This window comes from Delphinus delphis, chromosome 9 (genome assembly GCF_949987515.2).
Source record: "Delphinus delphis chromosome 9, mDelDel1.2, whole genome shotgun sequence".
NCBI lineage: Eukaryota > Metazoa > Chordata > Mammalia > Artiodactyla > Delphinidae > Delphinus > Delphinus delphis.
The window spans coordinates 85,207,110-85,234,796 of NC_082691.1; the positions used below are offsets into that span (position 1 = coordinate 85,207,110).

General features: G+C 41.5%; 1 protein-coding gene across 2 annotated transcripts in view; it reads left to right on the top strand.

The window, feature by feature from the left end:
• The first annotated feature begins 24,404 nt into the window (after positions 1-24,404).
• CPA5 (carboxypeptidase A5) overlaps positions 24,405-27,687 on the top strand; it is a 29,886-nt gene continuing 26,603 nt past the window's right edge. For both annotated transcript variants that reach the window (XM_060020002.1, XM_060020003.1), the window contains exons 1-3: positions 24,405-24,520; positions 25,684-25,765; positions 26,767-26,901. In XM_060020002.1, coding sequence (XP_059875985.1) covers positions 24,405-24,520; positions 25,684-25,765; positions 26,767-26,901 — 333 coding nt within the window. The remainder of the gene's footprint in view (positions 24,521-25,683; positions 25,766-26,766; positions 26,902-27,687) is intronic.

The following is a 27,687-nucleotide window of genomic DNA, read 5'->3' on the forward strand; positions in this document are numbered from 1 at the left end:
CCTTTGTATGCCTTTCCTTCCACATAGCTGGGTGGGCAGGCCACACTTGGGATCAACCCTTCCTGGGTGGCCTGTCTCTACCTCATTTTTAGAATAAAAGGACATGTGAAATGGTTCTGTAGCCTCATCCAATCTAGCCACGCCCATGATCTTGCTCTGGTGGAGGCCCCAAGGGAAGTGCTGTGGGAGATAATGTTTGTCTTTTAGATTGGTCTTGGAAGATGACGCATAACTTCCTTCAATATATCTCACCTTTCTTGAACATATTTTTCTTTGAAAAATAAATCCCGAAGGGTCATCAGTATAGGTCATCCCCCTTTTCTGTTTTTGTTTATTTATTCTTAGTCTGAGTACAAAGTAGAGGATCACGTCTCATCACTGGGCCAAAAATTCCCAGATACTACAGTTCTGATCACATTCTTCTCTTTATCATTCAGTGTAACTGGGGATCCCAGAAGGGGATCTGTGTCTTTATAGGTACTGCTCACTCAGAAACCCTGGATGAAGTGGTGATCTAATAGCAGGATTGCTAAATTATCCCTATCTGTCCTAATGGGCTTCCCTCTACTTTGCCTTTTGAACTTACTTCAGAGATCGTTCTCTTACCCTATTGGTCCTAAATCGCTCCGCCGGCCTGGGTAATCTCCCTGCCCGGCACATTACAATTTGTTCTCTGGTGTACCTTGTGTTTCCTTCTCCTGGTTTTTGTTTTTGGTCTTTAAAGTTGCCTTTTTCTATTTTGCATCCTGGACCATGAGTACCAAGGTGGAGCAAGGATTCATCAGTCAGGCTCCTCTTGCTACATTCCTCCTTAGCATGTACCATCTGCCTTTTTTCTTTATTCTTTTTTTTTTTTAATTTGCCTTTTTCGAACATGTCTGTAAATCTTATCCTTCTGCCTAGGATTTGTGCAGCATCTGGTGTGTGCTCATAAGCCAATAAATATTCAATATGAGTCTCCTGATCATCCTCTATTCTTCGCCTTCACCTGAATGGAACCAAGCTATGGTTTTGAATATGCAGCTCTTTATAACGTCAAAAGTCAGTTTTAATCCCTGTCCATATCACATGACATGTAGGAAGGCCTTCTCCTTCAGGCCGAAGGGCCTCCAGGGTAATGTTACCTTGGTGATTTCGCTCTGGTCCTAGGTCTAGTTCTTAGTTTTTCAGCTCAGAGGCTTGATATTCTCTGTATCCATATTGATTAGACTTGGGGATGCTGACTCATGCCTAGAGAGCTCAGATGAGGCAGGTGATAAAATCAGAATACGAATTTATTAATTTACATCATGGCATGTAACTGTTCAGTGGATTGGATCCTCACGTAGGCCTGAACAGTACATTCTCTCTCTGTAGGCAAAGATACATGGGAAGCCAAATTATAATCAGAAGGTTGTTTAGTGAGCGGGGCATCAGAGCAAGGAAAGTTAATTACAGTCTATGATTAGAATTTTTAATGGTATCCAGCTCTAATAGCATGATACATCCAATTCTATAACCAGAACACACCTGCCAGCCAGCTGGTCGCTTGTGCTGGCTAGTCAGGGCTGCCTCAGACCAGACAATGCCTCAGTAGACCTGACAATGCTTGCCTCTGTGACTCGCCTGTAACTTGGCTCTATTTGTGGAACCCCCCTGCTCACCCCCAAGATTGAGATTGTCCTTTAGATTCCTTAAGAGAAAGATTTATTAGCAAGGCATTAAAAAGCCATAAAAGAATACCTGTGACTATAATAAAATTAAGAGCTATTAATTAAAAGACACCATGAAGAGAGAAAAGTTGCAAACTAGGAGAAGATAGTCACAACATTCATAATACACTCAACAGATGAAGGAGATGCAAAGAACTCCTACAGATCAGTAAGAAAAGAACCAATAATCCGATAGAAAAATGGACAAAAGATATGAGCAAGCATTTTACTTAAGAGGTAACAAGTATTTTGATAAAAACAGGAAGAGATGATTACTGATGGAAGACGGACAAATCCAGACCAAAATGAAATGCCATTTTATACTTATTCAATTTACATAAGTCAAAAGGTTGGAGAGGGTGAAGCTGGGGCGAAGTGAGAGTAGCATCGACGTACATACACTACCGAATGTAAAGTAGTTGGCTGGTGGGAAGCAGCAGCAAAGCATGGGGAGATCAGCTAGGTGCTTTGCAATGACCTAGAGGGGTGGGATAGGGAGGATGGGAGGGAGCCTCAAGAGGGAGGGGATATGGGGACATGTGTATGTATATGGCTGATTCGCTTTGTTGTGCAACAGAAACTAACACAGTATTGTGAAGTAATTATACTCCAATAAAGATCTATTTAAAAATAGTTGGGGAGGAGGTAGATAATAGGATCTTTTATACATTATTGGTTGGTGTGTGAATTAGTAAAATCACTTTGGAAAATAGTTGGGCATTATCTTCTAAAGTTCATACTTTATGATCCACCTATTCCACCCCAGGCATAAAGCCAAGAACTTCTTGTAGTATACAACAGGAGACATAAATGAGAATGTTCACAGCAACACTGTTCATAATAGCAAAAACCTAAAAACAACTTAAAAGTCCACCAGTGGGAGAATGGGTGAGTAAGTATGGTATTTTCACATACAGAAATATTATACTACAGTCAAAACAAAATTTAGGGTGATTTCCTTTCTAGAAAGTTCCAAATAACTGGGAAAAAAATATATATATAATTTATATATACACATACACTTATAAGGAAGGCATAAAATTTGATAAAACTGTGTAAAAAAGGGAAGCAATAGTGAAATAAGTCAGAGAAAGACAAATACTGTATGTTATCACTTATATGTGGAATCTGAAAAATAAAACAAACTAGTGAATATAACAAAAAAGAACAGACTCAGATATAGAGAACAAACCAGTGGTTAACAGTGGGGAGAGGGAAGAAGGAAGGGACAAGATAGGGGTAGGGGATTAAGAGGTACAATCTACTATGTATAAAATAAATGAGCTATGAAGATATATTGTGCAGCACAGGGAATATAGCCAATATTTTATAATATAAATGGAGTATAATCTTTAAAAATTATGAATCACTTTGTTGTACACCTAAAACATATAATATTGTTAATCAGCTATAACTCAGTAAAAAGGGTTGGGTGAAGGGAAGCAAGGTATAGTAGGCATGCTCAGACCCCTTTTCCCAGTCAAGTGCACTCATCCCCAGCTGCTAGGAATGTTGGCTATCAACAGCTCAAGGCCCCATCCTTCTCTGGAGAATTGTCCTTAGCCAAATGAGGCCTGCCTTACCTAGGAAGCTATGCACCTGCTTTCTCTTTATCACCTTCCCACATGTCAGCCAATGACTGCCTGACTCGGGGTACAAACAGCTAGTCTTTTACTTCAAGGTGGATTCAATGCTGTGGTTCAGTGTATGCTTGGGAGCTCGGAATCCAGCCTCCAGCAGATTCCGCATCCTTGCTTAGCTTTTTCCGCCCTGTCCCTCCCTGCTTCCTAAACTCCCCTTCTCCTGAGAATTCCCTCAGTAAATCACCTAAGCCAGAATCCCATCTCAGGCTCTACTTCTAGGGAAATGAAGAACCTGGGATTCTGAATGATGATTACCTTAGATGGAGAGAGGCTCGGAGATGAGATAAGGGTCAAGGCCCTATGGTGAAATGAAGGACCTTAGCTTTTGTTTTAGGTTATGTTTCTTTTTTTTTTTAGGGAAAAAACCTAATTCAACAGCTAAATAAATAACCAAAGAAGTCGTGCCATTAACCAAGGATTATACTTAATCTATTTCTATGGACCTGAAATCCCATTTTTAAAAATGTTATCAAAGATATAGATTTTTTTACAAAAAGGTTTTACCATTCAACATGCATTTATTGAGAGTCTAATGTCTGCCAGGGGCAGTTTTAGGTGCTGGCAATGCAATGACAAACAAGGAGACAAAATCCTTTCTTGCATGGAATTTCATTGTAGTTGGAGACACAGGAAGTTCTCAAGTAAACAAATTAAAAATTTTAATTTGGGTAATGAGAGCTGCTATAAATAAAAGAAACTGGCTGCTGTCAGGAGAGTGATGGGTGGTGGTGGGGCCTCTAGATTGGAAATGTTAGAGAAGATGGCATCTGGCTTGTATTGTAAAAGTCTTCTTACCTCTCTTTTTTGCTTTCTTTTTATACTCCCCAAAACCACGTGGAAAATGTGGGCTAAATGTTATTATCCACATTTTACAGGTGGAAAATCTCAAGAGCAATAGGTTTCTTGCCCAAGACAAATAATATCTCCTGTCCTCTAAGTGAAGACCCCACTGAAAAAGAGAAGATCTAAGTCATAAACATTCATGGACACAACTTAAATTTCTGAAACACATTTCAGTTCGAAAGGCTCTTATACCACATCAAACCAGTCTCCATGGAATTTTCTACTATTAAGGACACTAAATAGGATGGAAAGGGATAATCCATTGATGATGGAAAAATGTATTTTAGATTCTCTTTTTCGAAGTACTGGGGAGTGGGCTTGCTGAGCCATTTCCAGGTCTTACACCCAGTCCTGTTGGGGACAAAAAGAAGACCTTCTGTGAAGTAACTGGTAGGGTGAGGGATACTGTCCATGGCTGTGGATGGGATTAGCTGTCATCCATGTGCTGCCTACTTGAAACCAGAGCCACTCATTGAACTGCAGCCACCTGGGGACTGAAAGGCAGACCACATCCACTTCTGTCTGGATTACACGTGGTGAGGGGCAGCCGAATAGCCCAACTCAGCCATGTGACCTTGGGCCATGATGTAACCTCTGGGAGCCCTAGTTTCCTTATCTTTAAGATGAGAATAATGACTATATTTACAATAGCTTATCAAGAGAATTCAGTAAGCTAATGTATTAAAGTCCTCAGCACCTTACCTGGAAGCAGAAGTACTCAGTATGTGTTAGCTTGAATTATTATTCTCACCAAGTGGTGAAAATTCATTTATGAATGAGGACATTGGCATTTTCCCTTATTAGAAGCCTTATCTTATTTTGGCCGTGCTGCGTAGCATGTGGGATCTTAGTTCCCTAACCAGGGATCAAACCCACGCGCCCTGCATTACAAGCACAGAGTCTTAGCCACTGGACCGCCAAGGAAGTCCCATAGAAGGCTTATTTTCTTTAGACTTATCTTGAGACTTAAAGATCTCAACAGTTCACAGAAAAGCACTAGTTGGATGTTGTCATTTTGAGTATCATTTGGGTTTTGAAATATTGGGGTTCTTTGGGAGCTTTCCTATGTTAAACAAATATTGATGCCCTTTTACTGGATTAATCAAAGGAACCTGGCCTGAAACCTTCAAAGGTCCAGCTTCCAAGCACAACTATGTCAAGTGTATAGGGTCACCATTGATTTCTACAGGTGCTGGGAAGGCCCTGACTGCTATAAGTCTATTTTGGGTGAAGTTGAGGGTATGTTCCAGTTTTGGAAGGTCCTATGTAGATTGCACTTCTTTTATGTCACTATCTTAAGAACAGCTGTGAAGAATCTTTAAAAAAATTTTTTTATATCTTTATTGGAGTGTAATCGCTTTACAATGTTGTGTTAGTTTATGCAGTACAACAAAGTGAATCAGCTATAAGTATATATATATATCGCCATATCTCCTGCCTCTTGAGCCTCCTCCCACCCTCCCTATCCCACCCCTCTAGGTTGTCACAAAGCATCAAGCTGATCTCCTTGTGCTATGCAGCAGCTTCCCACTAGCTAACTATTTTACATTTGGTAGTGTATATATGTCAATGCTACTACTCTCTCACTTTGTCCCAGCTTCCCCTTCCCCCCACCCCGAGTCCTCAAGTCCGTTTTCTATGTCTGTGTCTTTATTCCTGCCCTGCCACTAGGTTCATCAGTACCATTTTTTAGATTCCATATATGTGTGTTAGCATATGGTATTTGTTTTTCTCCTTCTGACTTATTTCACTCTGTATGACAGACTCTAAGTCCATCTACCTCATCACAAATAACTCAATTTCATTCCTTTTTATGGCTGAGTAATATTCCATTATATATATGTGCCACATCTTCTTTATCCATTCATCTGTTGATGGACATTTAGGTTGCTTCCATGTCCTGGCTATTGTAAGTAGTGCCACAATGAACACTGTGGTACGTGTATCTTTTTGAATTATGGTTTTCTCAGGGTATATGCCCAGTAGTGGAATTGCTGGGTCATATGGTAGTTCTATTTTTAGTTTTTTAAGGAACCTCCATACTGTTCTCCCTAGTGGCTGTATCAATTTACATTCCCACCAACTGTGCAAGAGAGTTCCCTTTTCTCCACACCCCCTCCAGCATTTATTTTTTGTAGATTTTTTGACGACGGCCATTTGAAGAATAATTTTTATCATTATTACCATCATCTTTATCTTTCTATTTGATGAGTTCTGGAATTTTGCCAAACTAGACAGCTTGTAAAATAAATTCCCCCTACTATTTGTATTGAGCCTTAAATCATGAACACCAGCTGTTTCTTGTATTTGAAGTAAAGCTCCAGGTGTACTGGGGGCATCCAGAGAGCATAGGCAGTTTTTTCCTCCTTAGAATATATGGGTACCACGGTGCAGCTGGGCAATTTGCTCCTTTAATGCAGAAAGAGAATCTCATAGTTTTTGTATTTCCTACAAAGCTGAGCTCAGCAGCTAGTAAATATTTGTCGATTGATTTGCTGTAGGGCAGCAAGTTAACAATCGCATAAACCATACTCTCAACAAGTTAGGGCAGCAGAAAAAGAGTACCTTTTCCAACAAGTATTATCAGTGGAATTCTGTAAAATAGATAGGAATGTATGTCCCTAAGTTCTAAGAGAAACAGAGCATAAATTAAACCTTCAGAGATAAGGAAGACTTGATATTGTTTAAGTTGCTTGCATTTTTGTAATGATTTATAGTTTTAAAATGCTTTTATAGATATTGGATAATTAAATTATCACAACCACCTGGGGATATGTGCAGGATGGGTATTATTATCTCTATTTACTGATGAGGAGTCAAAGAATTAAAGAGGTGAAGTAACATGTCCAAACATAGACAGATGGAAATGGCGAAGCAGATTCTCAAGGCCAGCTCTAGAGATTGTTGCTGAGAAAGCAATTTGAATGCTTTTAAAATACACAGAGTTCCTCCAGTTCCTTTGGTCTCACAGCCCTGTATTATCTGCCTGACCCCTGAAACCTTTGAGTTTCTAGGTTTGCAGTGATGAGAGGGAATTTAGGGAAGAAACAGGAGCCAGGCCTCCCTCTCTGGCTGCCATTGCTGGCTGATGATGACCACAATTGAGGGACATTGTGTGGTTCCCATGGGTCTGCCCCCTGTGCCTGCACCCAACATTGTCATCAAGAGACAATATTTTAGTTATTAAGAAACATCTGAAATGGACCAAAGACACTATACCCATCCATTAGGGACTTCATGCCCTTAGAGATTAGATAACCTATAGAACCACCTACTCCCATATTTAACTTTAGCCTCTTGAAACCTTGATGACAAAATGCCCACTGCTGTCAACAAGGAGGTAGACATATTCTGTTTGAGTATTTAAACAACTTGGCCTAACCTTAGAAAGTCATTAACCCAGATTTTGGGCTTATAATTCCCTCAAGGGCAGAGCCAAGGTTTTATTTATTTTGGGTCCACAATACCTAAGCACAAATTGGTGACACCTGCAGCAGAGTCAGCTGATCTACTTAGCTAACTGGCTGAGGCAGTCTCCCTTCCTCAGCTCTGAGTACCTTGCTATAGTATTGTTCTTTTCTGATGGATGTAAGAAGCACAGAGGTCAGGGAAAGCAAAGAACTGCTCTCATTTCAGCAAATCTGTATTAGAAAACTCAGAGATGTTAGGCCCAGTGGTATCATCATTGTGAAGTGGTATTTCTAAATACTTCTAGAGGCAGCTGGTGGTTGAACAGGTATTAACTTGTTAAGGAGGCATGTCAAAGAAGAAGTCCCCAGATCTCCCTCTCTCCCTCCTGCCCCAGGGCCATCAATAGGATAAATATCTTACAGGCATGTTTCTTTATGTCCTCCAGGCTCTGTAGTGCCTGGCAGCAGGTCTAGGAGCCTTCTGTTTACTCAGGAAAACAAATGAGGGACTCATGTAGCCAGAAAGATATTTGTTCAAGCTGGAAAGTGGACAAATTGCTAGGCTGGAGAAGGTCTGATGATGAATAGCACTGGCCCTGGAAGAGGGTGTTTCTCTCCTACTCTTTGCCAGGGTTGCAGAGTGGTGGAGGGATATAGGTGCCAACTCTGTGGCCTCAGAGGCCAATAGTATCGTAACCTTTAGAAATTAAACCAAAAGATTGAGAGGAGGCAGTCCAGAGATGATTTCCCTTACTCCCAATAGAAGGAGAAATAATAACACATTGATCATTTTTTTCCCTGAGTTGCCCAAACTTGATGGAATGTTTGCTCTATTAATATCAGGATTTTACTTTTTATTTCTCTGACACTTGGATCCAAATTTGTGGACCCATCCTCAACTATTACCATCATCAATATTTGAGCAATGTAAGGTTCAGAGTAAAGTCGTTGCTTAGGATTTAATGGCCCTGTGTTCTAAATCTGTTTTTTTAACACCCTGAAGTGTCTGTCAAATTTCTCAAGATCTCAACACCCAAGGTATTTCTGTGGTCCTGGGAACCGTAAGGCCTCACTCTATTGCAAAACCATCTTCCAGAGTCAGGCTGCCTTCTCCCTTCATATATGATAAATTCCTGAACATGTATGTATATGAAATTTTAGCAGTAGACACAGATTATAATTAGAGTATTCCCAGTGAGCCCAAACCTTTCTACTCAAAGTCAAATGACAGCATCAGGCAATACCAGGGAGCTTGTCAGAAACAGAATCTCTGGCTCCACTCCAGACCTACTGAATCAGAATCTGCATTGAACATGATTCTCAAGTAATTCACATGCCCAGCAAACTTTGGGAAGCACTGAGCTAAAAATATATTTACTAATTACACCTCACCGCATCATCTTTTAGACAGGTGTTCTCCACCCTGGCTATAAGTCAGAATCACCTGGGGGCTTTTGCAAACTACTGATGCTTAGGTTCCATCCCAGACCAATTAAAACAGAATCTGTGGACATTGGTTTGTAAAGATCTGCTCAGGTGATACTAATGGACAACCAAGGCTGAGGACACTTTTTTTGTGTCTGTGCCAGGCGACTTGTGGGATCTTAGTTCCCTGACAAGGGATTGAACCCAGGCCCACAGCAGTGAAAGCACCGAGTCCCAACCACTGGACTGCCAGAGAATTCTCCCTGAGGACCCTGTTTTGAATCCAATTTCCAGTGCCATTTTCACAGTGTTTTATACATGGATAAATTCTCCATGGATCTCTATGTTTCTGCACATCCAGATTATCTTTTCAAGGCTGTTAGAACAATAAATAGCTTTGGAAGACAGAGATAATGTTCCCTGTGAAGGAAAGATTTGTTTACTGTTCAGTATAATAAAATAATCATCGTATTCAAACTGCAGAAAAATAAAGACAGAGAAAAGCTTGAAAGCGAGCAGGGGGGAAATTACTACTTATAGAGAAACAAGCATAAGAATTACAGTGGACTTCTTGTCAGAAACTGTGAAAGCAAGAAGAGAGTGGAAGGAAATATTTAAAGTTTTGAAGAAAAAAACACAAACCTAGAATTCCTACTCAGTGAGATTATCCCTTGACACTGAGGGAGACTCAAATAGGCAAAACAGTCTTGAGAGAGAAGAACATAGCTGGAGGTATCATGCTCCCTGATACCAAACTATAGTACAGAGATATAGTAATCAAAACAATATGGTACTGGCAAAAACAGATACGCAGATCTATGGAACAGAATTGAGAGTTCAGAAATAAACCTATATGTATAAGGACAATTTATGACAAAGGAGCAAAGAACATACAAAGGAAAAAGGATAGTCTCTTCAATAAATAGTGTTGGGAAAACTGGATAGCCACATGCAGCAAAATGAAACTAGACCACTATCTTACACCATACACAAAAATTGACTCAAAATGGATTAAAGCCTTGAATGTAAGACCGAAAACCACAAAATTTCTAGAAGAAAACATAGGTGGTAACCTCATTGACATCTAGTGACATCTTAGTGATGTTTGTGGATCTGACTCCAAAGGCAAGGGAAACAAAAGCAAAAATAAACAAATGGGACTATATCAAACTAAAAAGCTTCTATATAGCGAAGGAAACCATCATCAAAATGAAAAGGCAGTCTATTGAATGGGAGAAGATATTTGCAAATTATATATCTGATAAGGGGCTAATATCCAAAATATATAAAGAACTCATATAATTCGACAAAAAACAAACAACTTTGATTAAAAAATTGGCAGAGGACCTGAATAGACATTTTCCCAAAGAAGACATACAGATGGCCAACAGGCACATGAATATATGTTCAACATTACTAATTATTAGGGAAATGCAAATCAAAACCACAATGAGAGATCACCTCCCACCTGTTAGAATGACTATTACCAAAAAGACAAGAAACAACAATGTTGCAGAAGATGTGGAGAAAAGGGATTCCTCATACACAGTTGGTGGGACTGTAAATTGGTGCAGCCACCATGGAAAACAATATGGAGGGTTCTCAAAAAATTAAGGCTAGGACTACCATTTGACCCAGCTAATTCACTTCTGGGTATTTATCCAAAGAACATGAAAACATTAATTCAAAAAGATGTACACACCCCTATGTTCATTACAACATTATTTACAAGAGCCAAGATATGGAAACAACCTAAGTGTCCACTGATGGATGAATGGATAAAGAAGATGTGGTGTATATACCAAATGGAATACACTCAGGCATAAAAAAGAATGAAATCCTACCATTTGCAACAACATAGATGGATCATGAAGGTATTATGAAATAAGTGAATTAACTCAGTCAGAGAAAGATAAATACCATATTATTTCACTCATATTGAATCTAAAAAAACAAAACAAATGAACAAACAAAAAAAACTGAAAACAAACTCATAGATACAGAGGTCAAATTAGTGGTTACCAGAGGGGAAGGGGGTTGAGAGGTGGGTGAAATAGAGGGTAGGGGGTCAACTGTATGGTGATGAATGGTAACTAGACTTGTGATAATCATTTTGTAGTGTATACAGATGTTGAATTATGATGCTGTACACCTGAAACTTATATAATAAAATATAATAATAAATAAATATCAACATTAAAAAGGAGTGAAGAAGAAATACTTTCCCAGACAAACAAAATCTGAGGGAATTCGGATTTTGAATTCTGCAAGAAATATTAAAAAAAGTTTTTCAGGGAGTAGGAAAATGACATAGGTCAAAAATTTGTATCTACATAAAGAAAGGAAAGGGGAAGGAATAAATGAAGGTAAAATAAAATATTTTATTTTTCTTATTCTTAACTGATCTAGAAGATAACTGTTTAAAAATGGTAACAATGAGATTACAGTTTATGGATAAGTGAAATATACTGTATTTCAGCAATGTTATAAGGGGTAAGAGGAAGAAGCTGGGAATGTTCTAAAGCAATGGTCCCCAACCTTTTTGGCACCAGGGACTGGTTTCATGGAAGACAATTTTTTCATGGACTGGGGTGGTGGGGGGATGGTTTGGGGATGATTCAAGCACATTACATTTATTATGCAGTTTATTTCTATTATTATTACCTTGTAATACATAACGAAATAATTATACAACTCACCATAATGCTGACAGGAGGCGGAGCTCAGGTGGTAAGGCAAGCGATGGGGAGCGGCTGTAAATACAGATGAAGCTTCGCTCGCTTGCCTGCTGCTCACCTCCTGATGTGCGGCCCGGTTTCTAACAGGCCACAGACCAGTACTGGTCCGTGGCCCAGGGGTTGGGGCCACCTGTTCTAAAGTACCCACACCACATGTGAAGTAATGTTGTTTGAAAGCAGACATAGATTAGTTAAAAGTGTACATTGCAAATTCTAAGGCACTACTAAAATAATTTTTAAAAGAAGCATACTTGATATGCCAAGGGAGAAGATAAAGTGGAATTCTTTGAAATGTTCAATTAAAACCAGAGAAAGCAGGTAAAGGGGAACAAAAGAAACAAAAACAAGTATAATAAATAGAAAACAGTTACAAACATGGTAGATATTACTCCAACTATATCAGTAATAAATTTAAATGTGAATGGTCTAATACACCAATTAAAAGACCGAGATTGTCAGTCTGGATAAAGAAGACCCAACTATTAAGTCGTCTACAAGAAACCCACTTTAAATATAAAGGTTCAGATATATTAAAAGTGAAGTGATGGAGAAAGCTATTCCACTCTAACACTAATCAAAAGAAAGTTGTAGTAGCTGTCTTAATTTCAGACAAAGCAGACTTCAGAAAAAGGAAACTTATCAGGGATAAAGAGGGGCATTATATAACAATAAAGGATTTAATTTTCCAAGAATATATAACAGTTCTTAGCATGTTTGCACCTAACAACAGAGTGTTAAAATTCATGAGGCAGGGCTTCCCTGGTGGCGCAGTGGTTGAGAGTCCACCTGCCGATGCAGGGGACACGGGTTCATGCCCTGGTCCAGGAAGATCCCACATGCCGCGGAGCGGCTGGGCCCGTGAGCCATGGCCGCTGAGCCTGCGCGTCCGGAGACCGTGCTCCACAATGGGAGAGGCCACAACAGTGAGAGGCCCGCGTACCGCAAAACAAAAAAAAATTCATGAGGCAAAAACTGATAGAACTGCAAGGAGAAATACACAAATCTGCTATCTGGTTGGAAATTTCAACACCCTTTTTTCAGTAATTTTTAGGTCAACCAGGCAGAAAATCAGAAAGAATATAGTTGACCTGAATAGCACCATCAATTGACTTGATCTAATTGACATTTATGGAACACTCCATCCAACAGCAGTGGCATACACATTCTTCCCAAGCGCTCATGGACTTTCACTAAGATAGACCACATTCTGGGCCATAAAAAATAATATTGTGAATTCCCTTTCAGTCCAGTGGTTAGGACTCCACACTCTCACTGCTAAGGTTGTGGGATCGATCCCTGGTTGGAGAACTAAGATCCCGCAACCCGTGGCATGGCAAAAAAAAAAAAAAAAAAAAAACTTAACAAATTTAAAAGAATAGAAATCATAGATTTAAGGTTCCCTACACTCAGGATTCCTCTCCTATAATTCAACCTACTGCCTGGGCAGGTGTCACCTGACCCTCTTTGTGGAAAATGGAACTCAGAGAACTGGCACAAATGCTGATATTGCCATGAGTAATAAAGTTCTTTGCCTGTGACCCAGGGTTTTGTGTCTTCTGCTGGCATCCAGGAAACGGTGGCCAGCCAACTTATTAACTTGAAGTCAGGGTAAAAATTTTGACCTTTCAGAGTTCTTGACAACATCTTTTATAGTTTTAATCTTTTCCTGTCCAAATCAATACCTAGTTACCTAGGTTACTCCAGTGAATGTCCGAGTGAGGCTATTTGTTTCCAGAATGTTTATTTTCCATCTTTATCTCAGTTGCATCAAGTTTATCTCAACGGTTTAAAAATTGGCACTAAAAATTTCAGTTTTCCATTTTCCACTAATTTTTACAAAATCTGGGCAAAATGTGCAAACAACTCTGTTTAGATGAAATCAAGTAAGGTGAGGAGCTAAACTGGCAGGCAGCACCCCATCCCCCCAGTTGCTGTCTTCTGTTGCACAAAAGTCTGCTATTGTACAGAGGCTGAGTTCAGCACATACAAGAAGTGTTACTATGTAATTAAGTCAAGGAGAGCCTGAAGTAAACATGGACCCAGCAGTAGTCTTAAAATTCTTGATCCCAAAGGCCTGTTATGGGGGAAGACTGTTCTGACACCACATGACAAAAAGGAGCAGCAAGGATTCAAAATCTCAATCAGACATCAGATTCTAAAGGCATAACCTTGCTCATAGCAGTGCTCAAATAGTACCCCCCCCATAATACATTGATTTCAAAGATAGGGAAATCCTCCAGTATCTGTCAACGTTGATTTAAATAAGTTTTAATTTAAAAAAATCAGATTTTGCCACCCAATGCTATGTAAGAGAAGAGGTACTTACAGAAACAAAGCCATGACAGTATGAGACTTTTCAAAATTGGTGCCAGATCATTAGGCCAGCATTCTTCAGATTTTTTTCATCCTGCCCTCCTACAATTAAAACGTTTTTAGCATGTCATACCCAACATATGTAATTATGTATTTATAAAGTCTGTATAAATACCATTGTACTTGTATCATGTATTTAGTAAAACACAAACAAAAATTGAAATAAAAAAGGATGAGATAAAAATATACACTAGAGGGATTTCCCTGGTGGCACAGTGGTTAAGAATATGCCTGCCAGTGCAGGGGACATGGGTTCGAGCCCTGGTATAGGAAGATCCCACATGCCGCGGAGCAGCTAAGCCCATGCGCCACAACTACTGAAGCCCACGTGCCTAGAGCCCGTGCTCCACAACAAGAGAAGCCTCCGCAATGAGAAGCCCGTGCACCGCAATGAAGAGTAGTCCCCTCTCGCTACAACTAGAGAAAGCCTGCACGCAGCAATGAAGACCCAACACAGCCAAAAATAAATAGGTTAATTAATTAAAAATATATATACACTAGAAGTCTTATTAATTTCTTCCTTTCTACCCGGTAAGAGCAAATGCCTCACTTTGGAGATCATTGGCTTTGATTGAAGAATGCTTCTAACTCTGGTCTCTGATTTCCCTTGAGCTTTCTAATAGTTTCCAATAGTCTCATAAATGAATGCCTGCCTCTTCAACTAGACAGGGGTGGGCAAACTACAGCCTGCAGGCTAAATCTAGATCCACTTATTTTTGTATAGCCCAAAAGCTCTTTATATTTTTAAATATAAGAAAGACTATACAGTGAGAATACTTGCTGTATATTGCCTCATGGGCCCCCCAAAGCCTAAAATATTTACTATTTAGTCCTTTCCAGAAAGAGTTTGCTGGCCCACAGACAGGAAAACTGTCTGGTCACCTTTGCGTTTCCTCCACACAATAGAGACTTCACCAGCGCCTCATAGGGCTGTATGCATGGCTCCCCAGCACCAGGGGCTGGCCCCTGGCTGCAGCTGCACCCCTTGGCCTGCAGGTGCCCTTCCTCCAAAAAAGTAGGAAGTGGCTTCTTGGGTGGTGGCTGCCAACCCTCTGCCTCACTGGGAGCAGGCTCTTGGCCTGTGGTCTGGGGCACCTGATCGTCATTGGCTGGGTGGTCCTGGTATGGCCAGCCCCTCAGCCACAGTGGGGTGAGAGCTGTGGGCTGAGGGCCAGGGAATGTCACTGGGCAAACCCTCTCCCCTTTAGGGACTGGGTGGAGGTGGACTGGAGCTGGGGTCTCCCGGGTAGGTGGCTGGACCAGTGAGGAAGAGGGTGGGTGTGCTGCAATAGAGAGGAGGCCAGCTGGGTGTCCAAGCAAAGGCATCCATGTGGCAGAGGGTGGCCCAAGAGTCTGTCATCAACTGCTGGGCCTAGGTTTGGGGGTGGATGCCAGTTCTGGGGGAGGGGAAGGAAAGACCCTGGTATTGGAGGGTTGCATTTAAGTATGATACCATGTGAGGTCTCTGACTGTGGGTGGTGAGAAAGGGGTCCAGTAACTAAAAGTGGGAAGCAGGACAGAGCAAAGATTTAGGAGCTCTGAGCTGGTAGATGCAGAGCTGGTGGAACAGGCAAGGGCAAAGGCCTAGGAAGCAAGGTTTGTTCCCCTAGGCTTTGGGCAGTTAGCAGGATGAGTGGATCAACAGATCATCAATAAGTAGGTCCTGGGCAGTGCCTGGGCTGTATGCAGGGTTTCTTGGGTCACACAGATGAATGTGACACAGCCCCAGTCCAGGGTGAGCTTGTTTTGTGTTAGACTGATGCTTGTGAAGAATTAGAATTTATATGGTGTGTGATGATAGGGGGAAGCATGATATGTGATGGAGATATGGTCGGTCAGCTACAGCTTCCCTTGCTGGAATGACCTCAGTGTGGGACTTTTCAATGATAAAGTTGATTTAGAAACTAGTCTAGAGCAGCATTAACCCACCTTTTGGTGCGTCATTGTTTTCTTGGATTTTCAGTTCTCAATTTCCTTGAAGGCGCCTGTTTGGCACATTTCTAGAAGGTGGGATAAGCCTGTTTTGTGTTAATTAAATCACATTTTGAGTGTCCCCGGGGGAGGAATGTTAAGAAACTGTAGTAAATCCTCTTGTCAGTCAAAGAATCCTTTTGCAGTGTGAATGATGATACTCCTGTTTTTCTGTTTTTTAAGATTACATTTGATATATTCATTTCCATTAAGCACCCAAAGGGGACTTCTGGAAATTAAACATAATTTAGTTTGGGAGTTTTATTTGCAAATATTGGAGCACCTCATGTGATCTCTGGAGATCATTAGGGAGGTTTCCAACCAGAAGTGGGAATTAATACCTTTAATGAAGAAAGAATTCAGGGCAAGAATCAGACTTCCTGGAACCTCTTCACCCTGCCTCAGATGGTTAACTCCTTCATACTTTCTCTGACTTAGCCCAAATTCCACTCTCTTTTTTTTGAGCTTTAATTTTTTGTGTGTGGTAAAATATACATAACATAAAATTTACCACTTTAGTAATTTTTAAGTGTACAGTTTAGTAGCATTGAGGAAATTCACATTGTTGTGCACCCATCAGCACCATCCATTTCCATATATTTTCGTCTTCCCCAACTGAAACTCTGTACCCATTAAACACTAACCCTTCATGACCCCGTTCCCTCACTAGCCCCCAGAAACCACCACTCTACCTTCTGTCTCCATGCATTTGACTATCCTAGGTATCAGACGCCACTTCTTAAACTTCACTTTTAGTTCAATTAATTATACGGCACATCGTTTAATGAGTCCAACAGGTCTACAAGACTTGTTATAAAAAGCAGCCGAGGGCTTCCCTGGTGGCGCAGTGGTTGAGAGTCCGCCTGCTGATGCAGGTGACACAGGTTCGTGCCCCGGTCCGGGAGGATCCCACATGCCGCGGAGCGGCTGGGCCTGTGAGCCATGGCCGCTGAGCCTGCGCGTCCGGAGCCTGTGCTCCGCAACGGGAGAGACCACAACAGTGAGAGGCCCGTGTACCACAAACAAACAAACAAAAAAAAGCAGCCGAGTCCTGCTCCCCATTCCTTCTTTCCATGTCTTGCTCTCCAGCAAAAAACAAACTGAATTCTTTTAGCCTTGACATTCACATCCATAAACCTAGATACAGTGTTTATATTGCTACCTCTCGCTTTGTTCAGTTTTAGGTATTTTCTATTGATTTCTAACTATGAAAAATAAGAATTTAGCTTTCCCATATTTCCTTTAAAATATATTTTATTGTGAAGTATATCATATGTACAAGAGCCTGTGTAAAGCTTTCATAGCCTGTTAAAAATATAATTAACTCTCTTACCCACCATTCAGCTTAACAAGAGCAAACACACCTTAGAAGCCTGCAGGTGCTCCTCATTGCACTCCCTTCCCTTCCCCAGATGAAACCACAAATCCACACTAAGTTCCTTCCTTTTCCTTGTAATTATCAGCTGTGCACATATTCCTAGACAATATATTGTTCAGTCTTACCTGTTTCTGAATGTATATAAATAGAAACATACAGTGCATGTTCCAATTTGGCTTCTTTCACTCAACATCATGGTTTTGAGGTTCGTCTGCTGGATGCATGTAGTTGTAGTCGGTTCATTTCCTCTGCTCTGTTGTATTACAACTACATCTCCATTTTAGAAATCCAATCTTGGACATATATCTTGCTGCACATGAGTTTCCTCAGGGCATATAGCTGGGAGTGCAGTTGTTAGGGTGTAGGATGTGCAACTTCACTAGGTAACAAGTGTTTTTTGAAGTGATTTCACCAATTTAAAGCTCTACCAGGAGTGGATGAGAGGTGCTGTTGCCCCCATCCTTGCCAACTCTTGGTATTGACTGACATTTAACTCTTGACATTGGTAGTATGATATGGTAATTTCACTGTGGTTTAATTTTCTTTTCCCTGACTAATTATAATTTTCACATGTTTATAGATCATTTGTGAGTCCTCTTGTGAAATGGACTTTTGTGTTCTTTGCCCATTAAAAAAGTGATTCACAGATGTTCTTTATATATCATGGATATTTTTTTTCCAGTTTTATGTGTTACAAATATGTCCTCTCCAGTTGAGGCTTACTTTCTACTCTCTAGTGAGAAGTTCTTAATTATAATGTAGTTGATTTTATCCATTCTTCCCTTTATGGGAAACTTTATAGTTTTTTTTTTTGCTTTTCACATCTTATTTAGAAAAATTATTACCTATCCCAATGTCATAAAATATTCTCTATGTTGTCTTCTGAGGGTGTTATAATTTTGCCTTTTACATTTAAGTATTTTAATCTACCTGGAATTGATTTTTGTATATGGTATGATTGAGATTTAATTCCATTTTCCCCATGTAGATCTACAGTTGTCTCAGCAACGTTTATTGAATAGTCTTTCTGTTCCACAATGATGTGCTGTGCCAAGTCTGCAAAAAATTAAGTTTCCAAATATGTGTGGGTTTATTTCTGTGTTATGTTCTGTTTATCTGTGCCAATACTGTACCATCTCAATTACTATAGTTTTATAATATGTTTCAATGTCTGATACGGAAAGTTCTCCTACTTTGTTCTTCAAGATTGTCTTGACTCTTCTTAGGACCTTTATTTTTTCATATACATTTATATAAACATGAAGTTGTGTGCTGTTGGGTTTTTGATTGGCATTATATTGAATCTCTAAATCTATTTGGGGAGAATGGATAATTCTATGACATTGAATTTTCTTGTCCTAGAATAAAGTATATCTTCAGGTTTATTTAGAATTTTTGCATTTTTCAATAAAGTTTTATAATTGTCTCCAGGAAGGATTGCACATTATTTGTTAGAATTATTCCTGAATATTTTTATATGTTAAGAATTCTTGGGAAATTGAAAGTAGTATTATTATGTAGTGACCCTCTTATTTCTCATAATGCCTTTTGCCTTGAAGTTTATTTTATCTTATATTAATAAAGCTACAGATATTTTCTTTTGGTTAACATTTACCTAGCATATCTTTCTTCCACCTTTGACTTTTAGTTTCTCTTTGTTCTTATGTTTTAAGCATAACTCTTGTGAATACATATAGCTAGGTTAAAAAAGAATCTATTCTGATAATTTTTGTCTTGTACTAGAGAGTTAAAACTACTTTTAGTATGACTGAAATATATTTAGGTAAGTTTCTTCTTTTTATGTTCTTTCCATTTGTCCTACTTTTAACACCCCCTTTTTTTCCCACCTTCCTTTCTGTCTTCTTTCGATTTGTTTTTCCCCTGTTTTTCATTTCATCTTTACCCTTTCTACCCATTTGGAAGTTATTACTCTAGCAATCTGAACATGCATACTTAACCTAAGTCTAGAAAAGTATCACTGTCTAAACTTTGTTACAGCAGAGGACCTTAAAACACTAACTCTGATTACCTGCTTGTAAATAATCTGCTGTTATTCTGCAGGATTTAAAATCCTGATGTTAAGTGATCCAGAGAAAAATATCTCCTGAGACTTCATAACCATAATAAGTAAGCCCCTACATGAGTCTGTGGTCTAAATTTATGCTAACTATGTAGTCCAAAATAATTCAAGCAAATTAATTTAATTTAGAGTGGTCTCAGGTTGGACGTGCCCCCCAGGCAACTCATAAAAATAAATGCAAATCCTCTCTGGAGGAACTCAACTTCAATCTAGGCCTCAAAGCAATTCCACAGGTAAAGGTCCAAAAAAAATGACTGGCTCACAGATAAATAGCACAGGAAAAAAATGCACCATGAATGAAAACCAGCAGAAATAGTATGCAGTAGAAATAGACGTGCAAAGTCTTCAGATATTGCAGTTATCTGCCACAGAATATAAGATTATTAAGTTTTATAAGTTTAAAGATTTAATTTTTAAAAATTTATTTATTTTTGGCTGTGTTGGGTCTTCGTTGCTGCGCACGGGCTTTCTCTAGTTGTGGCGAGCGGGGGCTACTTTTCACTGACGTGCGCAGGCTTCTCCTTGTGGTGGCTTCTCATGTTGCGGAGCATGGGCTGTAGGTGTGTGGGCTTTTAGTAGTTGCGGTTCATGGCCTCAGTAGTTGTGGATCACAGGCTTAGTTGCTCCACAGCATGTGGGATCTTCCTGGACCAGGGATCAAACACGTGTCCCCTGCATTGGCAGGCGGATTCTTACCTGCTGTGCCCCCAGGGAAGTCCAAGTTTTATAAGTTTAAAAAAAAAACAAACAAGAAGTTCTAAAATAGGTAAGAAATTCAAGTCATTTGGGCTCAAAAAGAATAAAATAGAACTTCCAAAAAATGAAAAAAGAATACCATACTGTGTTGACTATAAAATAAGATTGATCATAAGATGAGCCATAATTTTATGTGTCGTCAAAAATACTGACAATTATCATTCAAGATGCCACCGATTGTAAGATGCTCCCGGATTTCAGGGGTGTTAAAATCTGGAAAAAAGTTGTTTTAGAATTGATGAACTGTGTAAGTTGAACGTTAAAATTTAGGAGATTGATTAAAATACATATTAAGCTCAGCTGATGAGAGAATCAGTTAACTGGGCTAAAGAAACAATATTCAATACAAGTAAATTATCCAGATTGTAGCCCAGAGATACAACGAAATAGAAATATAACAGAATGACTAAGAGTCTTGGAGGATAGAATGAGAGCACCTAGCATATACTACATCAAAATTCCAAAAGGTAATAAAGAGACTGGGAAAAAGCCAACGTTAAAAAGTATAATGGGGGGCTTCCCTGGTGGCGCAGTGGTTGAGAGCCCACCTGCCGATGCAGGGGTCGCGGGTTCGTGTCCCGGTCTGGGAAGGTCCCACATGCCACAGAGCAGCTGGGCCTGTGAGCCATGGCCGCTGAGCCTGAGCGTCCAGAGCCTGTGCTCTGCAACGGGAGAGGCCACAACAGTGAGAGGCCTGCGTACCACAAAAAAAAAAAAAAAAAAAAAGTATAATGGGGGCTTCCCTGGTGGCACAGTGGTTAAGAATCCACCTGCCAATGCAGGGGACATGGGTTCAAGCCCTGGTCTGGGAAGATCCCACATGCCACGGAGCAACTAAGCCCTTGTGCCACAACTATTGAGCCTGTGCTCTAGAGCCCATGAGTCACAACTACTGAGCCCACGTGCCACAACTACTGAAGCCTGCGTGCCTAGAGCCCGTGCTCCGCAACAAGAGAAGCCACCACAAGGAGAAGCCCGTACACGGCAATGAAAAGTAGCCGCCGCTCGCCACAACTGGAGAAAGCCCGCGTGCAGCAACAAAGACCCAACGCAGCCAAAAAAAAGTATAATGACTGAGAAATTTGTGACAATAGTGGAGAGAGAGCTGTCCCCAGGTATAGTAATCCAATCTCAAGCAGGATAAACCAAAAGAAATTTATACTTAGACACATTATACATGTGTCTAAATGATTACCTTTTAACAGCAAAAGTGATAATGTTTTCGATGTGCTGAGAGAAAAACAATAATCAACCTAGAATTTATAACCAGTGAGACTCTTTCAAGAATGAAAGCAAATAGGGACTTCCCTGGTGGTCCAGTGGTTAAGACTCTATGCTCCCAATGCAGGGGGCCCAGGTTCAATCCCTGGTCAGGGAACTAGATCCCGCAGCTGCAACTAAAATAAAAAGGAAGATCCTGCGTGCTGCAACTAAGACCTGGCACAGCCAGATAAATAAATAAATATTTTTAAAAAAGGAAGCAAATAAAGACTTTTCAAACAAATAAAAACAGAGAGCTTCACTAAAGAAAATTTAAATATATACTTCAAGCAGGAGGAAAATGATCCTAGTTACAAGCTATTTTCTTTTAGGAGGAAGATCAAGAACTCTAGGGTTGAGAGACCTCTATCTACTCTTCAGGGGACATGTTTGCTTACCTCTCAGGTAAGTTTGCTTTTACTTCTTTTACTTCTTTTTGGAATCTGTAGATTCTTACTTTCATGCCAGCCCAGTGAGGTGTTAAGAAAAGTTGTTATTAAAAATATTTTATCTAGCATTTTAGTTATTTCATTTGGGCAGGATTGCCCACTCACCTGTAGGAGATGAAAGTCCTTCTAACAACTTCTTTAGGTTAACTCTCCCTGCCTCTTCAGTCTACATGGAGTCCATGTTACCCATCCTCCTGGCATGTTGTACCTTCCCCTTGTAGCACACACATCAGCTATATTTTCACACTTATTTTTATGCTCTTTAACTTAATTGTCTACTTACCCCATTAGAAATCTAAGGGCTAGGTCTGTATTGCTGTTTTATTCCCACACCTTAACAAGTGCTTGGCCCATAGTAGGTATTCAGTAAACATTTATTGAGTAAATAATGTCTACTTAATTAGATATTTTAATGTCTAAAAGTAAAATTAATTAATGAGTAATTAATTTTGAGTGAGAAGCCAATATTAGGTATTAGATCGAACACAGCTGTGTGTCTCTGCTTCAGATCCAGCCTTGGAGACAGTACTCAGGGCTGGTGAATTCCCATAGAACTATGCTGTCTAATATGGCAGTCATTAGCCACATGTGGCCATTTAAATTATTAAAATTAATTAAAATTCCTCACTCACACTCGCCACTGGTGGCTATCCTATTGGATACTGTAGACATAGAACATTTCCATTATCATAGAAAGTTCTGCTGGAGGTGCTGCCTTAGAATTCTCAAGAATTCTTAACTGCTCCTCTGTCTCTCTTTTGCTCTTGCTCTCAGTCTTTCTTTCTGTCTCTCCCCACCTCTAAACCAAGTGCAGGGATTGTCTTATTATTAGTGACTTATAATGGTGCTTTTGAACAAGAAGATGCTGGGTACTTTGGGTGACTAGCACCATCTCACTTTTCTTTCTTTTAAATTCCTGAGCTATTGTTTACTAATACATTCTTTTATTCCTATTTCTAACTGAAGCTGACTGTTACTTGGGTAGAAAGCCTAATTGCTTTCTTTTCTAGGTCCTTAAACCCTTTGCTAATGTTTCAGTCTGAGAGTTCCCAAAGCCAGGGTTCTAGCAGAGTTTGGCATGTCTGAACAGCTGAACTACGAGATAATGGAGTAGGTCCAGCGGGGTGTGGGAGCAGGGCATTCTCTCAATAAAAGAGCTCCCCTCTCTGTACACATGGCCGGTTAATTGGCCATTCTGGGAAAGCATGGATGGGGAGGGGGGGCTTCTGAGAATCGCCAGTGACAGTTAAGTGGCCTTTTGTTGATGTCCTCTGCTGAACAACTTTGTTGGATTTAGTCTCTGCCTTTCCTCCACCTCCTGCAGATTTTCTGTTAGATTCATCATTTACCATTCAGGCATCATCTTTCACTTTCTCCTTCTAATATGACTGCTTTGTGTGCTGGCCTCTGCTTTATTCCTACTGTTCCCACACTGTAAAGGGGGCTGTGTGGGGCTTCAGCAGCACTGAGAAATTGACTCTGCTCTCTGTTGAGAACTATAATAATGACTGCAGTGACCTTCATGTATAGCAGAAAATGCACTACCTGTCCTGGCATAATGGTGACCACCTGAAGATAGAGAAAAGGGACTCTTCACTGAATTCCTTCTCATAGAATAGATATTTCCTTTGTTCCCCTCTCCATTTTCTTCTCTCCCCTTCTCTCCACTGCAACTGGAGTCCTGAGCTAAGATGCAGCTGTGACTAAGAGCTAACGCTTTGAGATAATGACATTATATTTTGCAGGCTTTGCCAAGCCAGTTCACCCAAGTTGTCTCATCTAATACCCCCCAAAAATCCTGTGAAGCAGGGAGGAGAGATTTTATTAACCCCGTTTGATTGACTGATGAGTAAATTGAGACTTAGAGAGATTAGGTCAATTGCCCCAGACCTTTTAGACAGGAAATGAGCACCAGCTCTGTGTCTAAACACGGCATTGTTTCAGTGGTGTCCACATCCTTATGTGCAGGGAGGATATGTGTGAGTGGATGGGGAGGGAGAAGGAGCACAGAGAAAGATTAGGAAGAGGGAGGAAAGGAGTGGTTTCCTTTGGCCTCTGGCTTCTCTCATCTTTCTCTGGAGATGGAGGATTCGATGTTCACGAGAGGCTGGCCCAGCAAACCTCTGGGGAGGAAAACAGCTAAAGGCCTTGTCTTCCTCTTTCCCTCCCCTCCTCCCCTTCTCAGGAGAAGACTCACCTAGGAGTGGGGAGGGGCGCCCCAGCTCTCCAAGACCTGGCGTGTGGGAATCCCACGCAGGGTCTCCCCAGAGAGAGCCTAACGCACATTCTTGGGTCTGGCCTGTCGGCCTTTAGGTGCTCTGCTGTCCTGAGGCCTGGCCGTGCCCGTGCACGAGGAGAACCCCTGAAGTTTGCCTGGAGGAAGAAGCATGCAGGGCTTCCCCAGAGGAAGTGTGGGCCGAGGGCTGTCCCCTGTGGACAGGCAGACGCTCCTGGTCTGCAGCTTTGTCCTGGCAGCAGCTTTGGGCCAAATGAATTTCACAGGGTGAGTGGCTGCTCCTTAGTGGGAGGGAGGATTGCTGGGAGCCAGGTGACCGGGTGGCCCAGCGGGACCTGATCAAGGTGAAGGGATTCAGGATTTGAGTTCCCATCCTGAACCCACTTCCAACTCCGTCACCTCTCAATTTCATGTGAGAGGGCAGGACACGCAGCTGTATTATAGTCCCTCCCGCAACCTAGAGTTCTTAGTCTGGACTCCAACGGTAAGCTTTCAGGGCTCCAAGAACCCCCTGAAATCATATGTAAAATTTTTTGTGTATCTACTTTTTTTCTGGAGGAAGTGTTTGTAACTTTTCTCTGATTCTTAAAAAAGTTATAACCCCCCAAAGACTATGTACTCCTAACGTATGGGTGTGGTATTGTCTTCCTTTGAGTAAAAATAAGTATGAGTATTATATACTCTCTACGGACATGATTTCTCAGCTTCCCAAAGATCCCGCAAGGTAACCACTCCATAGTATTTCCATAGTAGAGAAGAGAAGACACAAGCTTAGAGAGGGGGTTCATCATCCAGGGTGTCAGAGCCGGTCACGGAGGGAGCCATCACCATCCCAGGCTCAGACCCCAGAGGTCACACTGCAGGCTGCTCAGTTACATGACCTCCCCACCCCTCTGGAGGGACAGGAAGGAGCTCAGCTTCCCCCTGTGAGGTAGTGTGAGATTGATCTCTTCCATGTCCTGCGGCTCTTGGGAGAAGGCAGGAGAGGGCACGGGGCTGGGGGCAGACATGGCCTTGGGCCCTTGTATGAAGAGCACATGGGGCCACCATTGGTGCCCCCGACTCCCTGTGTCTGTTCCTTTCTCTCCTTTATTCCTTTTGTTCTCCCTCCCTCCTCCATCCCCCACATTCCTTTCCCATCCTGTTTCCCCTGTCTTAGCATTGGGTTTATCAGCGGCACTGACAGGCTTTTTTATATTTAGTCCCCTGGGTGGTCTGTCCTTGGGGCTGGAGAGACCACTGGTCCTGGGCTAAAGGGCTTTCCTGCTTCCCAGGGCTACAAGTCCTTCTGCTCAGGGGTCCTCTGGCCTCCCGGCTGTCCTGCCAGGTCCCCGCAGTCTGGCCTCTTTTCCACTCTGCCTCTCCCAAGCAGCACGGTCTTCCAGGAATCCCTCTGAACAGCTCCCTCCACCCTCTCTGTGTCTTTCCAGTGACCAGGTTCTTCGAGTCCTGGCTAAAAATGAGAAGCAACTTTCACTTCTTAGAGATCTGGAGGGCCTGAAGCCTCAGAAGGTGAGGACTCCACAGGGCTTGGGGAGGAGTTCTCTCCTCCCTCACAGCAGCCTGCACCTTTGACTCCGTGTCCTGCTTCCCCCACCCCAAACCTGCCCTCTGGGTGTGTCTGCCAAAGATCACAACACTGTTGAAAAATCAAATGTGCCTCCTCTTCAAAAGAGGTTGGGAACACTCACCTGGAAGGTTGGGTGGCCCTTCTTGGCTTTCCCCTCTGTCCTGTAGGGGGGCTGCTCTGAAAATGGCTGGAATGTCCTGAAGCTACACGAGAGGTCCATGTATCTCTGGGTGGTATGCCATGCAGCATGCAGACTGGACACATCTGTTTCCCAACTGCAATGGCTTAGCTTGGCAAACCTGTGTTTTATTTGGGTTCGTCCCTGTCAGCCTGAGCATTGGTTTCTGAGAACATTTGTCCTCAGCAAGTATTCCACAAAGGAAAACATTTTCTTCAATAATAGAAGGGTTTTGTTTGAGGGCTGTTGAAACAACCGGGTATTTCTGGATGTGGCCCAAAGCCCACGTTCCTATTCGTTTGAGTGCCCCTATCAACCAGGACTCAGAAAACTTTATAATAAGTCTCTCCATTTTACAAACTGAAAAATAGACATGGCAGTCGGGTGGCACAGGGATCCAGATCAGGCCTCTCCTACCCCTTTGGGGTTTAGGGGCAGTGATGTCTCCCTCTTCTCACCAGGGTTCTTGTCCATGTTAATGTTCCAGATGATGAGCCGTCTCACCTTTAGAAATTATTTTGGGCTCTTTGCATCCAGGCGAAGTTACATTTTGTGAGTGAGGCTGGGAGATGAGGTGCTTAACATCAGGGAAGGAAACTCAGTGACTTAGGGATTTTGTTTGTCCCTGTGTTTCTGCTCGGCCTTAGGGGTTTCATTTTGGAACTGGGGCCCTTTCAACTGTATAAGAGAAGAACATCTGGCCCTCCAGGGTGCCTACAGGATTGTGTGATAAACATGCCCATTTTTTTCTCCTTTGTGATCAAGGTGGACTTCTGGCGTGGCCCAGCCAGGCCCAGCCTTCCTGTGGATATGAGGGTTCCTTTCTCTGAACTGAAGGACATCAAAGCTTACCTGGAGTCTCATGGCCTTGCTTACAGCATCATGATAAAGGACATCCAGGTGAGGTCCTGCCCCAGCGCTGTGGCTGGGGTCTCACCTTCATATCCTGTTTTGGTTTGGGCCTAACATGGAGAAAGAACATCCAGGGCTAAAATGGACGTTTTCTTTCTGGAGTTTCATCTGCATTTTTGTGAACCTACCGTGGAAAGAATGAAACCTCACACTTCTCAAGGAAAATTTAAATCTAAGACAGACTTCATAAGTCATAGTATGGTAATGGCAGGGTAGCTTGTGGAGGCCTCTTTTTTTTTTTTTTATTAAAATTTTTTAAAGATTTATACAATTTTAAAGGTTACTTTCCATTTACAGTTATAACAAAATATTGGCTATATTCCCCGTGTTGTACAATACATCCTTGAGCCTGTCTTACACCCAACAGTTTGTACCTCCCACTCCCCAACCCCTGTACTGCCCCTCCTCCCCCCACTGGTGACCACTAGTTTGTTCTCTATACCTTTGAGTCTGCTTCTCTTTTGTTATATTCACTAGTTTGTTGTGTTTTTAAGATTACTTGTGGTTTCCTCTTATGGAGGAATTTGTAGTTCATGACAAAGGAGGAGACGGGAGAGAAGGGAGACAGGAGGAAATAGCTCAGGTCTTCTCTAGGCACCATGGGGAGGAGGCACCTCTTCTGGATGGCTCCTTTTGCTTTTCTGACTGCTCCCTCCTGTCCCTGTTGTGTCTCAGCCATTTGATAGCAGGGGATTCCTTCACTCCAGAGAGGCAGGAAGAGGTGAGAGAAGCCGTGTGAGCCCTGCTGCGGTTTCCCTCCCCCAACCTCCACTG